Consider the following 23,777-nt stretch of genomic DNA (forward strand, 5'->3'; position numbering starts at 1 on the left):
ATAGCTGAAATTTTCTTAAAGTTACTTCAAATAAAATTATTTTCAAATCAGGCCAGTAGTTTCATGCTCAAAGGATTACATCAGAGGAGGATAGGAGCAAAATTTTGACTGATGAAGCCCAAAGGACAGGAACAACAAAGGGAAGAAATTAAAAATAAATCTAAGTCCTCAGAAAAAATATGTAAGTCCAAAGGACAGGAACAACAAAGGGAAGAAATTTAGCCAAAAAGAAAAAAAAATATTACAAGGTACAGATATATATATGTCAAAATACACCTAACAATTGGAGGTACCATCCATGTTGTACCACAGAAAAGTTGTCTTGGTTTTTCCCTACGGCAAATAATAAAAAAGTTACTAAATAAGCTATTTATAGTAACATAAAAGGGAAGTAATTAAAAAAATCATTGTAAGTGAACAAAAGAAAGATCTAATAAATAAAAAAAGTGCACTGCAATGCAACGCAGATGCAGAGCAATATACACACAAAACAAAGTCATATGACATTTGACCCCTAAGTGTGACCTTGACCTTGAAGTGAGCCATCCAAAACATGCACTCAGCATGTTGTTTCGATGAGATGAACATTTGTGTCAGGTTTCTATGAAATCCTTCAATGGGTTCAAGAGTTACACAGCGGAAGGGAAATTGCTAACCAACAGACAGACAGACGGACACCGATGCGATAACATAATACGTCTCTTCGGGCGTATAAAAAGGAATGAAGATCTTATGGTGATACAAGTTGTGTGCAAGTTTGGTTGAATTCAAATCATAAATGAAGCTGCTATTGTGCAGACAGGTCAAAATAGCTAATTCTGACCCTATCAGGGGCCATAACTCTGGAACCCATAATGGAATTTGGCCAGTTCAATAAAGGAACCAAGATCTTGGAGTGATAAAAGTTGTGTGCAAGTTTGGTTAAAATCAAATCATAAATGAAGCTGCTATTGTGCAGACAAGGTCAAAATAGCTAACTTTGGCCCTTTCAGGGGCCATAACTCTGGAACCCATTATGGGATCTGGCCGGATCAAGAAAGGAACTGAGATCTTATGGTGACACAAGTTGTGTGCAAGTTTGATTAAATTCAAATCATAAATGAAGCTGCTATTGTGCAGACAAGGTCAAAATAGCTAATTCTGGCCCTATCAGGGGACATAACTCTGGAACCCATAAAGAAATCTGGCTGGTTCAAGAAAGGAACCAAGATCTTGGAGTGATACAAGTTGTGTGCAAGTTTGGTTAAAATCAAATCATAAATGAAGCTGCTATTGCGCAGACGAGGTCAAAATAGCTAATTTTGACCCTTTCAGGGGCCATAACTCTGGAGCCCATTATGGGATCTGGCCGGTTCAAGAAAGGAACCGAGATCTTATGGTGACACAAGTTTTGTGCAAGTTTGATTAAATTCAAATCATAAATGAAGCTGCTATTGTGTAGACAAGGTCAAAATAGCTAATTTTGGCCCTTTTAGGGCCCATAACCCTGGAGCCCATAATGGGATCTGGCCAGTTCAAGAAAGGAACCAAGATCTTATGGTGATACTGCTTGTGTGCAAGTTTGGTTGAAATAAAATCATAAATTAAACCACTATCGTGCAGACAAGAAATTGTTGACGCACAAAAATAGCAAATTCTGGCCCTTTCAGGGGCCATAACTCTGGAACCCATTAAGGGATCTGGCCGGATCAAGAAAGGAAACCAGATCTTATGGTGACACAAGTTGTGTGCAAGTTTGATTAAATTCAAATCATAAATGAAGCTGCTATTGTGCAGACAAGGTCAAAATAGCTAATTCTAGCCCTATCAGGGGCCATAACTCTAGAACCCATAAAGGAATCTGGCCAGTTCAAGAAAGGAACCAAGATCTTGGAGTGATACAAGTTGTGTGCAAGTTTGGTTAAAATCAAATCATAAATGAAGCTGCTATTGCGCAGACAAGGTCAAAATAGCTAATTTTGGCCCTTTCAGGGGCCATAACTCTGGAGCCCATAATGGGATCTGGCTGGTTCAAGAAAGGAATCAAGATCTTATGGTGATACAGGTTGTGTGCAAGTTTGGTTGAAATAAAATCATAAATTAAACCACTATCGTGCAGACAAGAAATTGCTGACGCACAAAAATAGCAAATTCTGGCCCTTTAAGGGACAATAACTCAAGAACCCATGAAGGGATCTAACCAGTTTTCGAAAGGAACCGAGATACGATGCCAATACAAGTTTTGTACAAGTTTGATCAAAATTGCTTGCAAAATGTGGTCTCTATTGTGTTCACAAGAAATTGTGGACGGACAGACGACAGACGAGGGTTGACCTGGGTCATGTGGTCTCCATGTCATCTTGATGAGATAAGCTGAGCTTATGCTAATTTTATGAGCAGTTTATATGATATGCACCCCACATGATTAAGCTTTATGATCTTTTGCCTTCAAGACTGACCCTGACCTTGGACCTAGTGACCTAGGCTCTGCATGTCATCTTGATGAGGTAAATAATTAATTCAACAGCTTCCAGGCAGTCAAATTAATGCTGTTTCACCCCTGACCTAGTGTGACCTTGACCTTGGACCAAGTAACCTGGATTGTGTCTTCCTGAGGTTAACTTTTGATGTAAAATTTTATGAAAAGTCCAAAGGACAGGAACAACAATGGGAAGAAATTTAACCAAAAAGAAAAAACAATTCTTACAAGGTACAGATATGTCAAAATGCACCTAAAAATTGGAGGTACCATCCATGTTGTACCACAGAAAAGTGGTCTCGGTTTTTCCCTACGGCCAATAATAAAAAAGTTCCTAAAAATAAGCTATTTATAGTAACGTAAAAGGGAAGTAATTAAAAAAAAATATTGTAAGTGAACAAAAGAAGGCTCTGCCAAATAAATCTGTTGACATAAATGAAATTTCAGATCAGTATCTTCATTAGTTATGGAGATATACCCATTTTAATTTGAAATAAAGGGAGGTAATTTGACATAAAATCAGTCCATAGTTATCTACCCTGATTGTCTCAGTCCAACTAATGACAATTATGAAATTTCGAATAAGTCCTATAAGGACTTACTGATATAAATCCATTTTGATTACAATCAGGGGAGGTAATCAGATATAAAATAACTCTGGAACCTACGATTGGATCCGATTTGTCATGGAATCTAAGATTTATTGTTTTTGAAGATATTTTGGAAGTTTGTATCAAACAAAACCATAAATGAAGTCTCTATATGGCTGCAAAAGCCAAAATAGCCAATTCTGGACCTTTAAGGGGCCATAACTCTGGAACCCATGAAGGAATTTGGCCATATCAAGAAAGGAACCAAGACCTTGTGGTGATACAAGTTGTGTGCAAGCTGGTTAAAATCAAATCATAAATGAAGCTGCTATTGTGCAGACAAGGTCAAAATAGCTAATTTTGGCCCTTTCAGGGGCCATAACTCTGGAACCCATTATGGGATCTAGCCGGTTCAAGAAAGGAACTGAGATCTTATGGTGACACAAGTTTTGTGCAAGTTTGATTAAATTCAAATCATAAATGAAGCTGCTATTGTGCAGACAAGGTCAAAATAGCTAATTTTGGCCCTTTCAGGGGCCATAACTCTAGAACCCATAAAGGAATCTTGCCAGTTCAAGAAAGGAACCAAGATCTTATGGTGATACTAGCTGTGTGCAAGTTTGGTTAAAATAAAATCATAAATGAAGCTGCTATTGTGCAGACAAGGTCAAAATAGCTAATTCTGGCCCTTTCAGGGGCCATAACTCTGGAACCCGTAATGAAATCTGGCCAGCTGAAGAAAGGAACCAAGACCTTAAGGTGATACAAGTTGTGTGCCAGTTTGGTAAAAATCAAATCATAAATAAAGCTGCTATTGTGCAGACAAGGTCAAAATAGCTAATTTTGGCCCTTTCAGGGGCCATAACTCTGAAACCCATAAAGGGATCTGGCCAGTTCAAGAAAGGAACCGAGATCTTATGGTGATACAAGTTGTGTGCAAGTTTGGTTAAAATAAAATCATAAATGAAACCACTATCGTGCAGACAAGAAATTGTTGACGGATGCACGGACGAAGCATGATCACAAAAGCTCACTTTGTCACTATGTGACAGCGAATAACACTACATAAATAACGGATCGTAAAATTTCTGAAAGTGCAAAAAGATCGCTGACATCGAGACTCGTAACCGACTAGGGTATTCTTGTGCTAAAATTTAAAATATTTTTAGATAATATTACGTAATATTTTGCTGATCAAACGTCGGTACATCACGGGTGACTTCCGCTGCAATTAACTCTTGGGGTGTCATAAAATATTTGGAAGTCAGTGGTCCTTCTGTTTTGATTAACACTTCCCGTTATGTAAGGCCATAAATTCCGAGCCATCGTATACACAAATTGTTGTTTAGGGGAAATCCGCATGTATCACGCGTGACCTTCATGACCTAACACATTTAAAAATACTTAATTAGATGTTAAATGGTTGTTATTTTTAGAACGAGGAAAGTCCTTCGAACCAGCCAGTTGCAGGTCGTTTTCACAGTAATTTTCCATGACGTAGTGTCGTGCACATGTAGGAAAAAACCCCGGTGTCTATTTTTGCAAAGTACTCGATAAATTTAAATAGTAACCGCATGATATTTTACGCAAATATTGATGACGAAATCCCATATTTTGCGTTAGTAAACATCCGGAATTCTTTTCTTTAGGAAAAGAATGAAAATAAAGCGATTGATTATGAGATACGGGGATAGATGTTTCTGTTCAAATGGCTGATACTCGATAATATACGTTTCTATCGGGTAATCGATAGACACGGGTCAATACGTTTCTGTTTGGTAATCGATAGATACCGTGATAAACGTATCGATGTGGGAAAGGGTTAAGAAAATATAGAGCAGACTCAGATACACTTTGTATCTAGGAGTATAAATAGGTACAGTGCTAGTCACACAGTAAAACTGGCTGGATAAGAGCTTCGATACTCCTCACACAGTACAAATATGAATTTGTGAAACAGCCGTAAAGAGCTTCAATACTTGCTGCTATTAAAGTAAGTGACTACGGAGTAGGGGTGACTATTGAGGCCAATTTTGACTATTGCAATACTATTGATATTGCTTAAAAACTATTGCGATACTATTCTATTGCAGGTTACTATTGCAATACTATTTCAATAGTTATCGGCCATCATATTTTATACAGTAAAGCTAACAACTGGCATTGTTACACAGTGTAAGAGACGACACTGTTTATAATTGCTGTTAACACACATTGAGATGTTTGTATAACTGAAACGGACAGAAATAATTCTAACATTAAATAATTCTTGCCTTCCTTGGCTTTGGAACAATAAGTAAAACAATAAACCTATGCAAGGTATACTCAAACGAATCGGCCATTTTGTTGCGAATGTCAACATGTTTAATAACCCAAAGCATCGAAAAAGACGAAAATTAACGGATCGGGTTTAAGGTGTACCAGCACTAAATGAAGGGCCCTACCGAACAGTTTGCTGTATAATACAAGTAGCCTTCTTTCTCCATGTCCATAGTACATTTTCTCATCTAAAATTAACAGGTTATTTAAATATATTTAATCAAAGTTTCTAAGAAACTAAATTTATTAATTATCTCCCAGACTTCTCAGTCCTTTATGGTAGTTTAATTCCGTGAGGGTAATTATTGTAATGGAGACGTAAACATTTTCCGAGGCGCAAATGAAAGCTGGCTCTGTTTCTTGGTTTATAAATTATAAATTATTTCTGTATTTACTAAAATTTCAAAACTATCGAACCTATCGATTGTAGAAGGAACTATCGGCGATTGTTATTGGATCGTGACTTTTCTATCGATGCATGCTATCGGGACACTTAGTATCGCAATGCATCGATAGTTCGATGTATCGTTACACCCCTACTACGGAGATATGCTCTCACTTGAAATTTGAACACGTAAGACTATGGAGATATGCTCTGACTTGAGATTTGAACAAGCATTAAACTCAGATGCTCTTCTTTAATCTCATACTTCTCAATCAGACCAGTAAGAGCAGTCAGATATTACAAGCTGCAAGTTTATATATATCAGTATTTAACAGAAACATGCAAATGTCTTCATATATTTAAAAACATCATCTTCAAAACTTTAATTCCTCTCATGCTATCGATTCTTACAGACATTAATTGATAAAGAAAGCTTATTCAACATTAAATAACTGTGATTTTTTTTTTCTTTCTTCCACATTTTCAACACTGGCAAATTGGAATTCAATACTAGAACAAGTTTCCAAAAATATCCGATTTGATACAATTATAATATCTTAATTGTATGTCTTGAAGAGATACAGGCATTGAATGCCTGCCAATTTTCATTTTTGTGTGTCAGAAACAGTACACCAAAAACTGCACATTCCTTTCCTCCGATATAAAGACTTTCTTCTTTCTCTATTGCAGAAAAAAAACAACCCACAACAACAATATGTTTAATACAACACCTTTCATGACTTTTCCTTAATTTCTTTTTGATGTCTGTGAACAAATTAAAAGCATTTTGTTGTCAAGATTTCACAATACTTCATTTTGTTCCATTATTATGGCTTTAACACCATTTTTCTAAACCTTTTACAGTACATAACACAGCAGCTAGCCAGTGCTACAGCATTTCAGGCAAATATTGGCTTATGATCTGCATGCAACTGACAACTTCTTCACTTCTAGTGGAGGAGAGTCATGAGCTGTGACAGGAGGCAGCCAGCTCATCTATTTCGCTGCTGGATAGTGAATTGGGCACAAATGAGGAAGCTGGAGCTGTCACTGGAGTGTTGAATGACTCCAATGTGGATGATGATATTCAACTGTGTCAAATGGATTTAGTAACAACAGATAGATATAGTGTATCAAAACATTAAATAAGTATAAAAGGGACATTATCAATGGAAAATTTCTGCAAAGGTAAATTCACCATGTGTCAATTCATTTGGCTAATAATGTGGAACAACTATTTTAAGTTTGAATCAAATCCATGTAGTAATAACTGAAATAGAGCAAAAGTAAATCAAAATTTTAACCTGAAACTCTAAGTAAAAAGCCGAATGTTGTGGTTGGTGGTGAGGAATAACTATTAAAAGTTTGAAGCAAATCCATCAAGTAATTACAGAGATTAAGGGGAAGTGCATCAAAACTTTTACCAAGGTGTGTACGCAGAAGGATAACTCTCCATATACTTTGAGTAGTCAAGCTAAAAATGACTTTCAGACATGTTAACCTCTTTTAACATTTTCATGGAGATCATTGCTTTACTGTCCCTGTATCAAACTCATGACCTTGATTTGGTAGCCTTGTGCCTTACCTCCTGATCTAGCAAGTTTGGTTCAATACATTTGCAATACTGACTGTTCCTTATGTCTACATGGGTCTTACATGTCTGCATGTGTAAGACAATGTTGTGTAAGACAGCTGTCATTGACAGGCAGACATGTGAAATTTTTCTTGCCTATGAATGACGAAAATTATTAGCATATCTAAACATTATGTATATACCGCCATCTTACGAATATAACACGCACATTTTTTACTGAGATTCTGGTCTTGAAGGACCGATGCGTCCTATATATGGGGACAGAAAAAGACCAAACATTTCCCCTGACTCAAAAATTAAGAAAATCGATCTTTGTTTACATTGCGTACCTTTATATTGAAGAGAATTCAAAGGGAGTAAATACCAATGACTCGGGCAAAGCTAACAGCCGGTATCGGGACCCGGCGTCTTAAATTACTTTTTTTACACATTTTGCATTAAAATACTTGAAACTCTGTATCAGGTAGCCCAGAAATCGATTATCTAGTCTTCAAACATAATTTTGATAGCTGTCTATAATCCTCTTGTTCATCGAGAAATTCACACCCGAGGCATTACTTATCTTACACCTACTGTCACGATCTGCAAACAATTAACCGTTTAATCATACCCGGAGGCATTTGTAAACATGTGCATGCGAGATTTTAGACTGATCCAATATTATCATAGTCGCTGATCCGTAATGTTCAAAACAATTTGCAAACCAATCTTAAAATTACGTCATTTTACCGCCATGTGCCAAAGTGTACTTTCATTTCCACTGGCGTCAATATTCATGGTGTGATCAGGGAATGCGGCAGTTTAGTGCTTACACAGAGTATAGGTTTTTCAATTTAAATACTTGCACAAAATGCAAAAAACATCGACAATGATTTAGCAAAAACGGCGAGTTCGTAGAAACTATAGCGAATTTCGGACAAACATAAATTCGGATAAGTGATAAGTGGGTATAAGCATTTTTCCAGAATTCTGCTGATATTTTTTCACTGCGTCCTTATATACACGAGTGCGACCTATAATCGGCCGATTATAGTAGTTAATGACTTTGTTGAATGGCTATATACTACTATAGAACGGTATTTTTCAGACAATGTTTTCTGTATGGAATATTTTGTAACCTGATCACACTTTATCATAATGGCACCTGCAGTACTGTTTTTTTTTAAAGGAAGCGGGACTCTTGGTTCAATTTAGCTTAAAGCTTTCATCACAATACAACTAAGACAAATTAGTATAAACTGAATGTCTGGCTCTATGGTAACTTCTTTGCGGTAACTTTAAAGAGCTTTGTTAACACCTTAACAGGCACACTCTAGCAAGATATTGCCATACGCACCTACAACCAGTGGAAGATTCTTATAGTCAACTCTGAACTTTATATGTATGAAGTACGATAATTAATACTTGTGGCGATTTCTATTTTCAATTGTTCTGTTGTCAAAGGACTGACCAAATGTCTAACTGAGAATGAAATGAAAACCTGTCCATAACCATGAATATCTTATGAAATGCCATTGTGCATGCACTGTCATTGATACTGATGTACTGATAAAGTACACTGTGTATAAACAGAAGGGATATGTATAATAACTGGAGCCTGGTTTTTAATACATTTATTTCTAAAGCTCACTACAGTATAACTAATTTCTACTATCAGAGAGACATGCATTTGCAACTAGAGTAGTCGGAGCCTATGTGGGGTCTGCATGATGCCATAACGCTGATTGGCAGTTGATTATATTCACTACAGTGCACAATATACTTTATTTTTTAGATGAAAACTTAGATGTGTGTCCATAAGACACAGGTGCAAAACAGGCGTATAAAAAATAAGTATCAGCTGGAATTTTTTGAAAACAGCTTTTTTCAGAATTTTCGAATGAAATAATACTAACTACATGGAAAATGATGTACTCAAGAATATGAATGGTCACATCTATGGTCTTTATCCATAAACAAAATTTTTTTAACTGTATGGTTTGTACCCAACTTTTTTTATCCTGTACCCACATTTGTTTGTTTTTTTTGAGTATAACGCCGTTTTTTAAACAGTATTTCAGTCATGTAATGGCGGGCAGTTAACCTAACCAGTGTTCCTGGATTCTGTACCAGTACAAACCTGTTCTCCGCAAGTAACTGCCAACTTCCCCACATGAATTTTCGGAGGTGGAGGACGAATGATTTCAGACATAATGTCTTTTATCAAATCGTCACAGAGAACATACGCCCCGCCAGAGGATTGAACTCGTGGCCCCGCGATCCGTAGACCAACGTTCTCCCTACTGAGCTAAGCGGGGTACCCACATTTACTGAAATATTTGGGTACATGTACCCACTTTTCAAAAGGTTGGTAGGAATGCTTGCTAGGTCAAACACTTTTTGAGATAAGTATGACACAAATGGTTATGCCCTTTCATGCATATTTTTGACTAAGTCAAGGGCTATAACTCTGGTCTGGCTGTGTGAGATCCCAATTAAAACACCAGGTGCACAACCTCCCTAGCTGCATAACAATCCAGTGAGGTTTGATGACTCTGGGTCAAATACTTTTTGAGATATGCACGACACAAATTAGGACTGACAGACAGACTGACTGACAAGTGCCCCCCCACCCCCGCCCTCAACCCTTCCCAAAATTTTTGAGGACACAAAAAGTGAGGTTTAAAATATATTTTGTATTGACTGGCAAATATCTCCAATTAATTAACAGGTCAGCTTACTGATCAAAGTTTTTTTTTTTTCAAACTTCATTTAAAAGATGTACACAGATTGTCTCCCTTTACAAAATCTAACCAAGATTTTCTCCCTTCCACATGCCTTATATCAAATCTGCTCAACACTCTGAAAAGACAGTCTTAACTATTCTGGACATGACACAGTCTACAAGAAATCCGTAATTGACATCCTGGTTCCCTAATTACTTCCTTGTTTTGTAATTTTGTTTCCTATTTCGTATGAATACTGTATTTCTCTGTGATGTACCGTCTCTAAAGACAGTTTGTTCATATCATGAAAGAGAATATAAGATATGATAGCTGTTTGTGTTATCTGAATTTGGGAATGAAATAAATGATTGAAATGTGTGCAAAAAATAAATCCAAAACAGTCAGACTGAAAGTTCTGCTGACAGATAAATCAATTTAATTAAATTTAGTTAGTGTTTTAAACCTGCCAACCTGAGACAAAAATATATGACAATGCAAGGAAAATACCTTAACTAACCTCGCCGGTTCTGATAGTTTCATCCACATGGAAAACTATATAAGAATTCAGTGAAAACCCTATTAAAGTATCTCTGCTACACAAATCAGGAAAGATCATTGACCAAGTTTTTCAATGAATTGACCTAGTGACATAGTTTTTGACCTTAGGTACCCTACTTTTGAACCTGACCTAGATCTCATACAGACAAACATTCTAACAAAGATTTATGGTGACCAAGGTGAAAAAGTGGCCTCTACAGTGTTAACAAAGTTTTTCTACAACATGACCTAATGACCTAGTTCTTTCTCAAGTGACCCAGTTAAAGATTTGTCATAGATTTTAAAAAGACAAACATTCTGTCAAGTCTCATGGAGATCAGGTAAAAATGTGACGTTTCGAGTGTTAACAATATTTTTCTATGATTTGACCTAGTGACCTAGTTCTTTACCACTGGTAATCAAGTTTCAAATTTTAACTATATCTGATAGAGACAAACAGTCTGACAAAGTTATATGAAGATCAACTCGAAATGTGGCCTCTAGAGTGTTAGCAAGGTTTTTCTATGTTTTCACCTTGTGACTTAGCTTTTGACCTAGGTAACCCAGTTTTGAACTTGTCCTACATTTCATAAAGACAGAGCGACATTCTGACAAAGTTTCATAGAGATGAGATAGAAAATGTGGTCTCTGGAGTGATAACAAGGTTTTCCTATTAACTGACCTAGTAACACAGTTTCTTATCCTAGATGATCCAGCAAAGAATTCCTCTGTAATTTTATTGAGGGTAATATTCTGACCAAATTTCATTAAGATTAGGCTAAAATTGTGACTTCTAGAGTATTTAGATTCAAACTGTTGACAATGGATGACCCATGACCACAGACACAGGGTGAACACACTAGCTCCCCTCAAGCACTTTGCTCTCAGCTGAGCTAAAAATAGAACTGTACCATGATGCTCAGCCATACTACAAAGTGGATAAATGCCAATAAACAATTGTAAGCCATCATAATTTAGTAATACTATAATTAAGTAATATAAATATATCAATAATGATTAAAACATCCTTGAATCAAATAAAACAAGGAGCTGTGTTTTTAAAACATAACAAGAGCTGTCCGTAAGACAGCCAAGCTCGACTATTCGAAATATTGTCCCAGAAGCAGGAAAATATTACCCAAAAAGGTTAAATATCAAAAGAGTTTTAAGTTCAAAAGGGGGAATAATTTGACCAAAATGCATATCAGTTATGGGACTTGCTGCTATCAACTAGTTTTATAACCCCGAAGGCACATGTGAAGTTTCAATTCAATATCTGCATTAGTTTTGGAGATAGAAACTTGCATGTAAAACTTTAACCAGAATTTTCAAAGTCCAAAAGGGGGCATAATTTGCCCAAAATACATGCCAGAGTTATGAGACTTGACCCAGTGAGGTTGGTAATTGATCTAGAAAAAGAAAAAATAAGTTTCAAATCTATATGCCTTTTAGTAATAGCTGTATGTACTTGCACGCAAAACTTTAACCAGAATTTGCTAAGTCCAAAAGGGGACATAATTTGGCCAAAATGAAGGTCAGAGTTATGGGACTTGCTACTATCAACTAGTTTTATAACCCCGAAGACACATGTGAAGTTTCAATTCAATATCTGCATTAGTTTTGGAGATAGAAACTTACATGTAAAACTTTAACCAAAATTTTCTAAGTCTAAAAGGGGGCATAATTTGCTCAAAAAACATGTCAGAGTTATGGGACTTGACCCAGTGAGGTTGGTAATTGATCTAGAAAAAGAAAAAATAAGTTTCAAATCTATATGCATTTTAGAAATAGCTGTATGTACTTGCACGCAAAACTTTAACCAGAATTTTCTAAGTCCAAAAGGGGGCATAATTTGGCCAAAATGAAGGTCAGAGTTATGGGACTTGCTGCTATCAACTAGATTTATAACCCGGAAGACACATGTGAAGTTTCAATTCATTATCTGCATTAGTTTTGGAGATAGTAACTTGCATGTAAAACTTTAACCAAAATTTTCTAAGTCCAAAAGGGGGCATAATTTGCTCAAAATACATGTCAGAGTTATGGGTCTTGACCCAGTGAGGTTGGTAATTGATCTAGAAAAAGAAAAAGTAAGTTTCAAATCTATATGCCTTTTAGAAATAGCTGTATGTACTTGCACGCAAAACTTTAACCAGAATTTTCTAAGTCCAAAAGGGGGCATAATTTGGCCAAAATGAAAGTCAGAGTTATGGGACTTGCTGCTATCAACTAGTTTTATAACCCCGAAGACACATGTGAAGTTTCAAATCAATATCTGCATTAGTTTTGGAGATAGTAACTTGCATGTAAAACTTTAACCAAAATTTTCTAAGTCCAAAAGGGGGCATAATTTGCTCAAAATACATGTCAGAGTTATGGGACTTGACCCAGAGAGGTTGGTAATTGACCTAGAAAAAGAAAAAATAAGTTTCAATGCTATATGCCTTTAATTGATGGCTGTATGTACTTGCATGCAAAAACTTAACCAAGGTGTGACGCCGACGCCGACGCCGACGCCGACGCCAGGGTGAGTAGAATAGCTAGACTATTCTTCGAATAGTCGAGCTAAAAACATGCTCCCAAATATATGACCAAAGATGTTGGTTTCTGAGGTATTAGGTTTATGCACCTGTCAATATTTTGCCCGCCCGGGAAAGCGGTGGGCATACACGGGACTTTAGACAGAAGACCATTCCCGACAGGCGGGAATTTGACAAACATTTGATGTACCAACCAGGCTCTAGGGTGGGATTTAGACAAAAAAGGTTGTCTCTTGGGTGGGGATTTAGACAACAAAATTTTTGAAATGTCAAATTCCCCTGGGTTAGCCCGCCGCCCTCCCGGACGGGCAAAATATTGACAGTTGCATTAAGGTGAAGATCATATAAAAGTCAAGGTCATCTCTATATTTAGTTTGTAGGTCTTGCCACAAGATTTGTTGAGAGCTAGTATGAACTAAATTGGGTTATTGATGTGGGCTATAGGCAATCTGGTTCGTACAGATGGACTATCATTATTACGAATGGACCTTTATTGGAGATTTCTTTTGTTATAAGGTACCCCACAAGCTACTGAAAGTGCCCAATAATCAGTACAGAATTAACAGAATTTACCTTTACCTATTGTCTTCAGTATCCAACAGATGATCGCTTGTTTGCTCGGACGAACAGAATAACGGACAGAAGGACGGACAGTCCAATCACTATATGCCCAGGTGCATAAAAAAGTCTAGAATTGTTAAAAACTTACCCGTGCAAGCAATTCCTGGTCAATCATTATCACAGTGCATGGAAAACATCCACACTAAACTCCACTTTTATTTTTCTGAATGTCAGCGAATAGCAAACACCCTTCCCACTTCACGCTGTCTCTTGTCAGCATATAAACCCTTCCCACTTTAACTGTCTCTTGTTAGCATATAACGTTTTGTCGTAAATACTCTTCACAAACAACATCTTTTTCTACGCAAATCTTCATTCATTGGTCAAGTCTTCATTTTCATTTTATAACTAAGAAAATGTCTCATTTCTGGAAATAGTTTTTACCAGTGTTTTTAGCAGTGTTCTGTATAGCAATTTTCATAACTTATTATCAACGACAGTCTTGACAGAATAAGAATGGCTCAAAACGTCTGCGTAAATTTGATACCGAGTTAAACTGCTAGGTCATTCAGGTTTTTTCAACAGAATAACTTCAGGGGACGCATACTTTGAAATTAGAAAAAAGTGGGTGGGGTATGATAAAATTTACCTGCAAAAAAGTACAAGGTTTTGGTACATGAAATTGATACTGTTTCAACTGTTATAAGTACACAAAGGATTGCTCACTAAAATAAAAATGAGAAAACTGAAACCAGAAAGTTATTGTTGAATTACATAAGACTTACTGTGTACATTCAAAGTCAACAATTAAGACTTTTTGGTGCGAAAATAATAGTGCTTCACCTTGTCCAAACATTTATCAATGTCCTACAGATTCTAATTTAAAGAAAGAATGTGAAATATGGTCACTGTCTTGCTTTTCATTTCGCATATGTAAGCTAAAACACATTATTTAGTTTGTTTACAAAGTAGTGCATACCGGTAAGAAAAGATACGGTGGTCAAGGAATGCCACATTCCAAAACTAAAAGAGTATATTCCCCTTAATACATTAAACATTTATCGTTACAGAAGTCTAGTGGCTTACAATAAGGGCCTAGAAATGTTGCCATTATTAATTTTTAACTTGGTATTCATGAACTACAATGCACTTAAATATCAAAACACATTCAACAAACTTTTGAAAATGTATTGTCTTAAAAATCCCTAAAATAAGGTATGAAATTTGGTTGTGAGGTCCAATCAATGTGTATATGTGCAAAAGTAACATTATAATCTTGTTCACAAAAGTTACTAATACACAGCAGGCATGTCAATGATCAAAACTGGACGAATATACAATTATCCTCACTTTAATGTCATTTATAATTTATCCTTGAATTCTCCACCATACTTTTCATAACTCTGTTTGCACGAGTTGCACGAGAATGCTGTCATTCACGTAAAAAAATGGGGTCAAATAAGTTGTAAATGCAATATCATCTAAACGTAATTAACGGATTATGCAGTTCAAGATAAACTTTATCTCATAACGTAACGAACATGTATAATGTTGTAACACACTGATTTAAATAGCAGTCGGTTTATAAGTGACTTTATTGATTCATTTTGTGTTTTGTTATTGTTGTCAAAAAGTATAACGGAAGTGCCTCACAACTGAAGCGGAAACCAGTTTGATGCGCAAAGTAGTCCAATGTAAGTAATATTTTTTGACAAATGTCCACAGAAATTAATAATTTTCTAATATTAAAGACGAATATCTGAATAGGATTCATTATTTGATAAGAAATTATAATCATCGACATGTTTTTTTTAAAAATCGTACATGTGCTGACACCTAAGTTGTCTCCCATTGTTTATTAGAGTTACCTTTCGTCCGGCGCAGTAATACATTTGCAGTGAATCGCCGAGAAGTCGTGGGAAAATTAAAAACCATGTAAATAAACTAAAATTAACCACCTTTTCAAGATGAATTTCAAGTGATCGCCATTATGCATTTAACCCGCCTGACCTGTGTAGCATCTTAGATATCTGTTCTAAGGTATTCATTGTGTAGAATGTCATGTTATGCCCTTGCAATGCTAATCCCACTCTGATTTTATTTGTTTACATTTTTATCAATGAGAAATATGGCGTCCATCCCGAGCTGAAATGACGTGGCGTTAAATTTTTACATGTTTAAGCAAACCTGGTGTATTAGAAAGAAAATCTCATCCCTTCAATATTATTTAGAACACTGTTATTGTAAAAAACCTGTTTTTTCCTTATAAAAAAACTTAATATTTTGTGCTGAATGTACTTTCACAAAGACTTCTGTTTTCCTATTACATTCATAGTACCACATCCTTATCCACAAAATACTGAATATTACAGGTGTCCATCAGTATTATATCAGTTTAGGAATATGTATTTTATTTTCACACCATCGATTTCTTGAATATGCACCCCTTCCGCATTTCTGTATGAACTGTGAATGTAGCAATATGCGTCCCCTTAAATTCGCAAACTGCTAAAACAATCCTGATATTGATCTTATGACATCTAAATCCGAGACCCAGAGCACCATTAAGCGTCTAACTACAAGCATCCCTTCACAGTTACTTATCTAATGACATCTAATAACAGATCATAATGTCCGAAGTCATGAGCACTATAACTAAGCCACATGTAACTCATACCTAACAAATAATGGCCCTTAACAGTCATTTATCTTATGACATCTAATAACTACCACTAATGGCCAAAGCCAAGCATATAATCAAGCCAGACTTAACTAATGCCTCTTAACAGACAATTACCTAATGATATTTTAAAAACAGACTATAACGTCCAAAGCCCAGAGTACGGTTACTGTACCATCAAGACACATGTAACTCATGCCTTACAAATAACGTCCCTTTGATACATAATGTCCAAAGTCAAGCACCATCCAGTCACACGTGCCTAACAACAAGACACTATACCTTATGACATCTAATAATAAACCACAATGTTCAAAGCCCAAATCACCATCAAACAACATGTAATTCATGCCTTAACAGACATTTACCATATCAAGGGTTCAACGCAACAAGGGCGTATCTACATATAATTATTATATGTAGATACGCCTTTATTGCGTTGAACCCTTGAATTATGTTATCTAAAACACCGACCATCATGTCCAAAGCCCAGCACCATCAAGCCACATGCAACTCATACCTAAGCACAGGAATCTGTATTTTTCTAATGTCATCTAAAAACAGACCATCATGTCTAAAGCACAGCACCATCAAGCCACATTTAACTCATGCCTAATGACAGGTGTCACTTAACAGACATCTATCTTATGACATTCATTTATACGAACAGAACGTCCAAAGTACATAGTGTCTTCGACTGGATTGCCTAACTGTCCTTTTCAAAGCAAATAACTTCTGATTTTTAAAATACTCAATAAATATAAATCAAAATACTGTAAATATTGAGCTGACTAGTTGTTAGTTTTCTAAATGTCTAATTATTCAAGGACCATAACTCCACAACAATTGAGACTATCAAATTGGTTACTGAACTTGACCTAGATGATATGCCCATAAATATTTTGACATAGTTTAGTGAACATTGCACGGTCATGAACAGGGATGAGGGGGCGTACAGGCTGTCCCACGTCTACGACCCTTTGTTCATTGTTTCCACGAAACCGGAAACTGACGGACAAGGCCGAAGATAGCCGATCGTCATAGTACGATACATCTGAGGAAGACAACAGACCGTTGTTGAAACTGTCATGGTAAAAACATATTTTAGTAGTGTAAAAAGAACTTTATTCCAATTGTATTTTTAAGTTTCAATAACTCAAGAGTGACAGAGACTATCCAGCTGGTTGTCTGTGAAGTTATGCTCATGAACATAATGACCAGGTTTGGTGAACACTGGATAAGAACTACTAACAATTGACAGCAGAGACTATTAAATTTTATAATTTTTGGTAATTCAAGGGCCAAAACTCCAGATAGAATATTCAAGGATCCAGTTGGTTATCTGAGCTGACCAAAACATTATGCTCATAAACATTGTGACAAAGTTTGGTAAAAATTGGAACTGCTCGAGTTAAGACAGCGAACAACTTTTGTGGATGCAGCCCATCTGCCACAGGTGTTCCCATAACACATCCTCTTTCATGGCCAAATAAAAATAATTTAAATTGACCTAATAAAATAACTGGGGTCATTCAACAAGAGTATCTAAATATCTGACAATAATGTCCAGAGTATGGCATAATCTGGCCTTTCTAAAGAATGTCTAACAACAGGCATCCCTTAATAAGTTTTGTTAACAGACTTTCAGATTCATGTCAATTAGTAAAAACAATGAATTAATAACTTCCTCTAAAACACATCATACAGCACTTTCAAAATTTATGCAGCTCGCACCTAACAACAGGTGTCTTTATCTTATGTCATCTAAATATGCAATCTAAATGTCCAAATCCGATAGCAAGCATTAAGGACAATGTCACACACACTTTCAGGCACACACATCCATAAAAAGACATGAAAAAAATACTTTCTTTAAAACAGATATTTCCAATTTGAAATGACTGGTGATGGTGATACAATATTATTTCTATGCAAGGAATCTAGCATCATTTACAAATCAGATATCATAGAAATACCTGCCAAATTTCAGTACACCATGCTAGAAACCCACTGTAAATACAAGCTTAATCTGTGTAACTCTCTCCAACACTTGTTAAGTTGATTATCATTTAGATACCCACCCTATCCCTAAACATTATAAAATACATAGATTAAATTTTAATGTAAATGTGGATAAACACATATAAATGCTTTTAACAAGCCTTAGCTTTTCAGTCAAAGATGTATTTTCAAGCTAGATATGCATTTACCAGCTTTTTCCTGTCAGTCAGAAAATCAGTTAAAAGCTTTTGTTTGTCAGTAAAAAAATCAGTTAAAAGCTTTTGCAATCATTTACAAGCTTTTGCTTTATGGTCAGAGAATCATTTACAACCTTCTGCTTGTCAGTCAGAAAATCATTTGCAAGCATTTACTTGTCAGTAACAGAATCATTTGCAAGCATTTGCTTGTCAGTAACAGAATCATTTGCAAGCATTTGCTTGTCGGTCAGAGAATCATTTGCAAACTTTTGCTTGTCAATCAGAGAATCATTTGCAAGCTTTTGCTTCTTGTCAGTAGGTAAATCATTTACAAGCTTTGGCTTCTCAGTCAAAGAATCATTTGCAGGCTTTTGCTTGTCAGTAAGTGAATCATTTACAAGCTTTGGCTTGTCAGTCAGACATTAAGTGAGTCATTTGCAAGCTTTTGCTTCTCAGTCAGAGAATCATTTTCAAGCTTCTGTTTGTCAGTCAGAGAATCATTTGCAAGCTTTTGCCTGTCAGTCAGAGAATCATTTTCAAGCTTTTGTTTGTCAGTCAGAGAATCATTTTCAAGCTTTTGTTTGTCAGTCAGAGAATCATTTGCAAGCTTTTGCTTCTCAGGACAATGCATTAATAAAGCTTCCGCGTTTTGCTCACACAATCATTCACAAGCTTTTGATTTTTTGATCACATAATCATTTAAATACTTCTTTAATAATCTATTCAGAGTTTGTGAATTAAACTTTAGCCTTCTGGCAGCAGATGATTCTGCCTTTGTGACCAGCGCAGACCAAGCTCAAGCTCAGTCTGCACAGATCATGGTCTGCACTGTTGGCTATTCAGTCAGTAAATTTTCAGTGAAATCCCCTTCGAATAATAAATGGTATTGCCCGAACTGAATAATGGACCAGTCCATTTTAGAAATTTAGCAGGCTAAGGGTTAAGTGCAACACTGTTCTGATATGTCAATGCAATTCTAAAACATCTTTTTATTACATAGTAGATCAAATGTGGAAGCAGTATGTTGTCATGACTTCAATACTGCATTTTAATGAAGATGTGCATGGCTTTTTCATCAGAGTATTAAAGAAGGGTTTCAATATCAATGTAATTTATGATTAAACAATACTCTCTCCACTTACAGCTCTCTTCACATACAGTAAACATCATGGCATACTGTCAACTTAATTAATGAACAAAATGTGTCAATTTCCAATAGACAGCGCCAAGCCCCGACTACACTTACACAAGTATACTTCTGATAATTTCAAGACAGCAGTTATCACTTTGCACACTTAAATCCATTGTAATACTCAACAAGTTTCTGGAAAAAAAACAACAACAAAAATCCATTATTTCTGTAAACGAGCATCCATTCAAAGGTAAACACAGCACTATAACCAAAGAGCAGTATCAATAAAAATCACTGAGTATCAACTAAGAAGCTCTATGTATGGCAATAAAAACATCACTTTCTTTATCAGGGTGCTTAAAATCCAAGCAGTTAAAATCCGACCTTGCCAAGCTTAATGACAGACAGTGAAAGGAAGAATTTCCCCCAGAATTCATACCAACATATTTCCCATTCACAAAGACATGAAGACACAATATTCTCAGTTATTGTAATTTATCAATGAAAGTGCTTATTCCTTCGAGATCTGAGAAATGGGTGGAAAAAAAATATTTGTTTCACATGTAAAGCATAAAAAAATCTACAATTCTTATCTTTAGAAAAAAAAATCAGAATTGTGTAATTTAGATTTGATTACAAGAGATTAATCTAACGTTCGTATGAATCACTGCTAAAATCGCTGCTATACAATTTTGTTAAAACGAAGTATGCTGCATATAAACAATACACCTGGTTATAATAGAACATCTGACGCTGGATAGTACATTGTTCTTAATCAATAAACGACATTTCTGTGCATTTTAAACAAATCTAATTTTGCTAATAATCATGAGCAACCTCAAAACATTTCCCTCGCCTGAAATATTTCATATATCTTGTTTTATTCTGTACCTATTTTCTTCCAATCAGTGATTCACATTTGTAGCATGTGACTGTCCAATATATTTTGTACTGGATACAATATATTCCATATTGGATGACACAACAACTTTGGTTTGAATCCCAATGTTAACTTAAAAGTAAAAGCTGTTTGACTGATGAAAATATTCCCATAAAATTTATCCTCAGTAAATGCTTGACCCTATGTTATTGCAAAATTTTAAAAATGGAATTATGTCTGCCTGTATTGCTCTCCTTTTTCTACTGCAAAAATAGAAGTATGAAAATTGTCCTATACAATATGGGATGATTCAATGTTGTCGTTTTTTCCAGGGCAAGTTTTGGCCGCAATTCGTAATACCTTATAATATCTTATGAATGTAGACAAATTGCTGAGAAACTCACTTTACAGAATGAAAGACACAAAATGAGTTCACAATAAACTGCAGGTAGCCTTGCTAAATTTCCCCGATTGCAATTCTTTTCAACAATATTTCAACGCAGCACTAATCACTTTGCACACTGGACAAAAATTGTCCCAGAATATTGTAATCTGCTTTTTATCCATTCTGTACAGAAGAATAAGATTCTTCCTAAGGTAAACACAGCACTATAAGCAAAATGCAATATCCATAAAGACCTCTCAATATCAATTAAGAAGAGGCTTCCTGTAAGGCCTAAAAGAAATCAGTCTTCACCAGAATGCTTAAATCCAATCAGTTAAAATGACAAATATTTACCCAACCCAACAAGCTTAATGACAGGCAATAATCAAAGAATTTCTGCCATTCAAAAAGACATGAACACAAGATATTCTCACATTCTGTGATTTATCTATGGAAGTGTGCATTCTAATAACTTATTCCCAGAACTGAGAAAATGATGAAAAAATATTTGTTTCACAATTATGAAATGTAAAATGAAAAAAAAAATCCAAAATGTGTTTATCCGAATTAATTTTTTGTAAGTTTTACATGAATCACTGCATGTTGTATAGATTTATATGTACCAAAACGTGCTGCACAAAAACAATAAACACCCAACAAGTAACATATGACGCTGTCTCTGTCATTGTTCTCAATCAATAGACTTTTTTTAGTGGGGTAAAAAATTGATCTTATGATTTCAATTCCTGATTTTGCTGGGAAATAAATCAAATTTTTAGATTTAATGTGATGCATGTACAGATTAATTTGGATATATTACACTAGCAAGCATTTACAAATGTCAGTGATGCTTACAATAATTTATGAATTACAATGCAATTCTCCAGTAAACATGTATAGTTTACAGTGAATTAATCTCTGAACCATTATTTTTTTAAAGAGCACAAAGCTTGGAAGTATTAATAAATTTTAGAGAATAATGTAAAGTTAATTGGAAGCATTTACAGATAATCCTGCTTGGAAGCATTTACAGATTAGAATGTATAACAATAGAGGTATGTACAGATTATCCTGCATCACAGTTGCAAGCATTTAAAGATTATTGTGCCCTAGACTTGGAAGCTTTAACAGATATGTGTGTCATATGCTTTGATATACTTACAGATGTTAGCATTATGCTTGGAAGCATTTACAGTTCAGTGTGCACTGACACAAGCATTTCAAAACAACATCAATGAGTAAATGTTTTAGATACCTGTATTAAAATATTTTATAATTGCTGATAGGTCATTGACATTAATTTGGTTCCAACTCAGAATTCTAAGTTGCTTTGATAAATCCAATGAATTTTTGAGTAAACTAAGTCAAATGCCAATACATTACATTGCCAATCTGACAACACTTATTTTTTTATACCTGACCTAATGATTCCATAGTTTATTTAGAACAATACATCAAACTCCAACAGATGGGCCAGTACCTCAAGGTTTCCATGGCAAACACAAACACTTGCTTCCTGCCTTTTTTTTATATTCCTCAGGTGTAATGCTTTAATCATTTCTGGTAATTGCCCAATTCCATTTCTCACCTGCTTCAGTTTCTTGAATTTTTTGTTGGCTATTTCTTTGTTAACATAGGGACTTTTTCCCCTCCTAGGAAAATATTTGTGAGAAATATTGCTAGTCTGTTACAAAGTAAAATTCCAGAACAGAAAATATATGTACTGATCTGAAAATCTATGGTAATCAGTACTGTGAAATCATTAATTTTCATGGTAGACTAATTTTCATCAATTTCATGGTTTCAAGGTTGATTTCACGCTGGTTCCCATGGGGGTTTCATGGTTCCAGATGATCAAGTGAATTCCCATTCATTTTATGTTCTAAAATAGGCATCCACAAGGTTAGGGTCGCACAAATTGCCAATATGACCAAAACCACAAAATTTTGTGCCCACAAAGTTAAATGACTACAGCATTTTAAAGAAATTTTAAGGGGCTTGCCCTCAAAATAATAATATGCAATGTCTGTAAACTATCATTAGCTTTTTTTAGTATACTTAATAATTCTCTTTCTCTAATAAATTATATATATTTACTATTATTATGAAATACATTTCGGAAAATTCTAATTGCCTACTGCCCCAACTTACAAAAAAATTCAGGTGCATAAAATTATGTCCTGAATATGTGCAACAGACAGTAATCAAAATTAACATGAAAATTTGTCTCAATTTACAAGAACTATATTTAAACTATTCTTTTACAGATCTATAGAGAACAGCTGAAGAGCATTTCTTAAACAGGTCAAGAAAAATTCCAGAACAGTTCCTCAAAAATTCATAGAAGCTGCAAGTTTTCACAGTGTAAATAAATTTAAACAATTTTTTATTGTAAGTTCATCATAACTGTTCATATCATATACCAGCATGTGAAATAATTGTTACATAGATTCTGGTCAACCATTAATTTCAGTGTAATATGACAAAAGATGTACTAAGTGCAGGCTCTTAAAATCAAATTAGTAAATGGTGGTCAAGTCGACCTGTGTTTTAAATTGTGAGCACTGTGGAATCTCAAGTTTGTCCTAGAGGTAAATATTGTCAAGGGGATGTTTTACCAAGAAAAAGGCATTGCATGGATTGTCTACTGGGATTAATTATTTTGTCCTTGGATTGTTTTCATCACAAATGATTTTCCCTTGGAGGTATTGAAAGGATATGACAAAGAGGTTATTTTGGGTCAAACTGTCTTCAAAGGGACAAAAAAATGTGTCTGTGAAACCCTCATGACGTAAAACCTCTATGTTAGTTTA

General features: G+C 35.3%; 1 protein-coding gene across 6 annotated transcripts in view; it reads right to left on the minus strand.

Moving 5' to 3' along the window:
- Nucleotides 1-23,777, minus strand: part of LOC123528489 (cyclin-dependent kinase 17-like) — a 137,823-nt gene that overhangs the window by 32,867 nt on the left and 81,179 nt on the right. The window contains exon 1 of one of the 6 annotated variants that reach the window (XM_045308246.2): nt 13,838-14,162. The exons of the other annotated variants lie outside the window; for them this stretch is intronic. Coding sequence (XP_045164181.1) covers nt 13,838-13,864 — 27 coding nt within the window. The 5' untranslated portion in view covers nt 13,865-14,162. Of the gene's footprint in view, nt 1-13,837; nt 14,163-23,777 lie in introns of those variants that run through there. 6 annotated transcript variants of the gene reach the window in all.

This window comes from Mercenaria mercenaria, chromosome 13, assembly GCF_021730395.1.
Source record: "Mercenaria mercenaria strain notata chromosome 13, MADL_Memer_1, whole genome shotgun sequence".
NCBI lineage: Eukaryota > Metazoa > Mollusca > Bivalvia > Venerida > Veneridae > Mercenaria > Mercenaria mercenaria.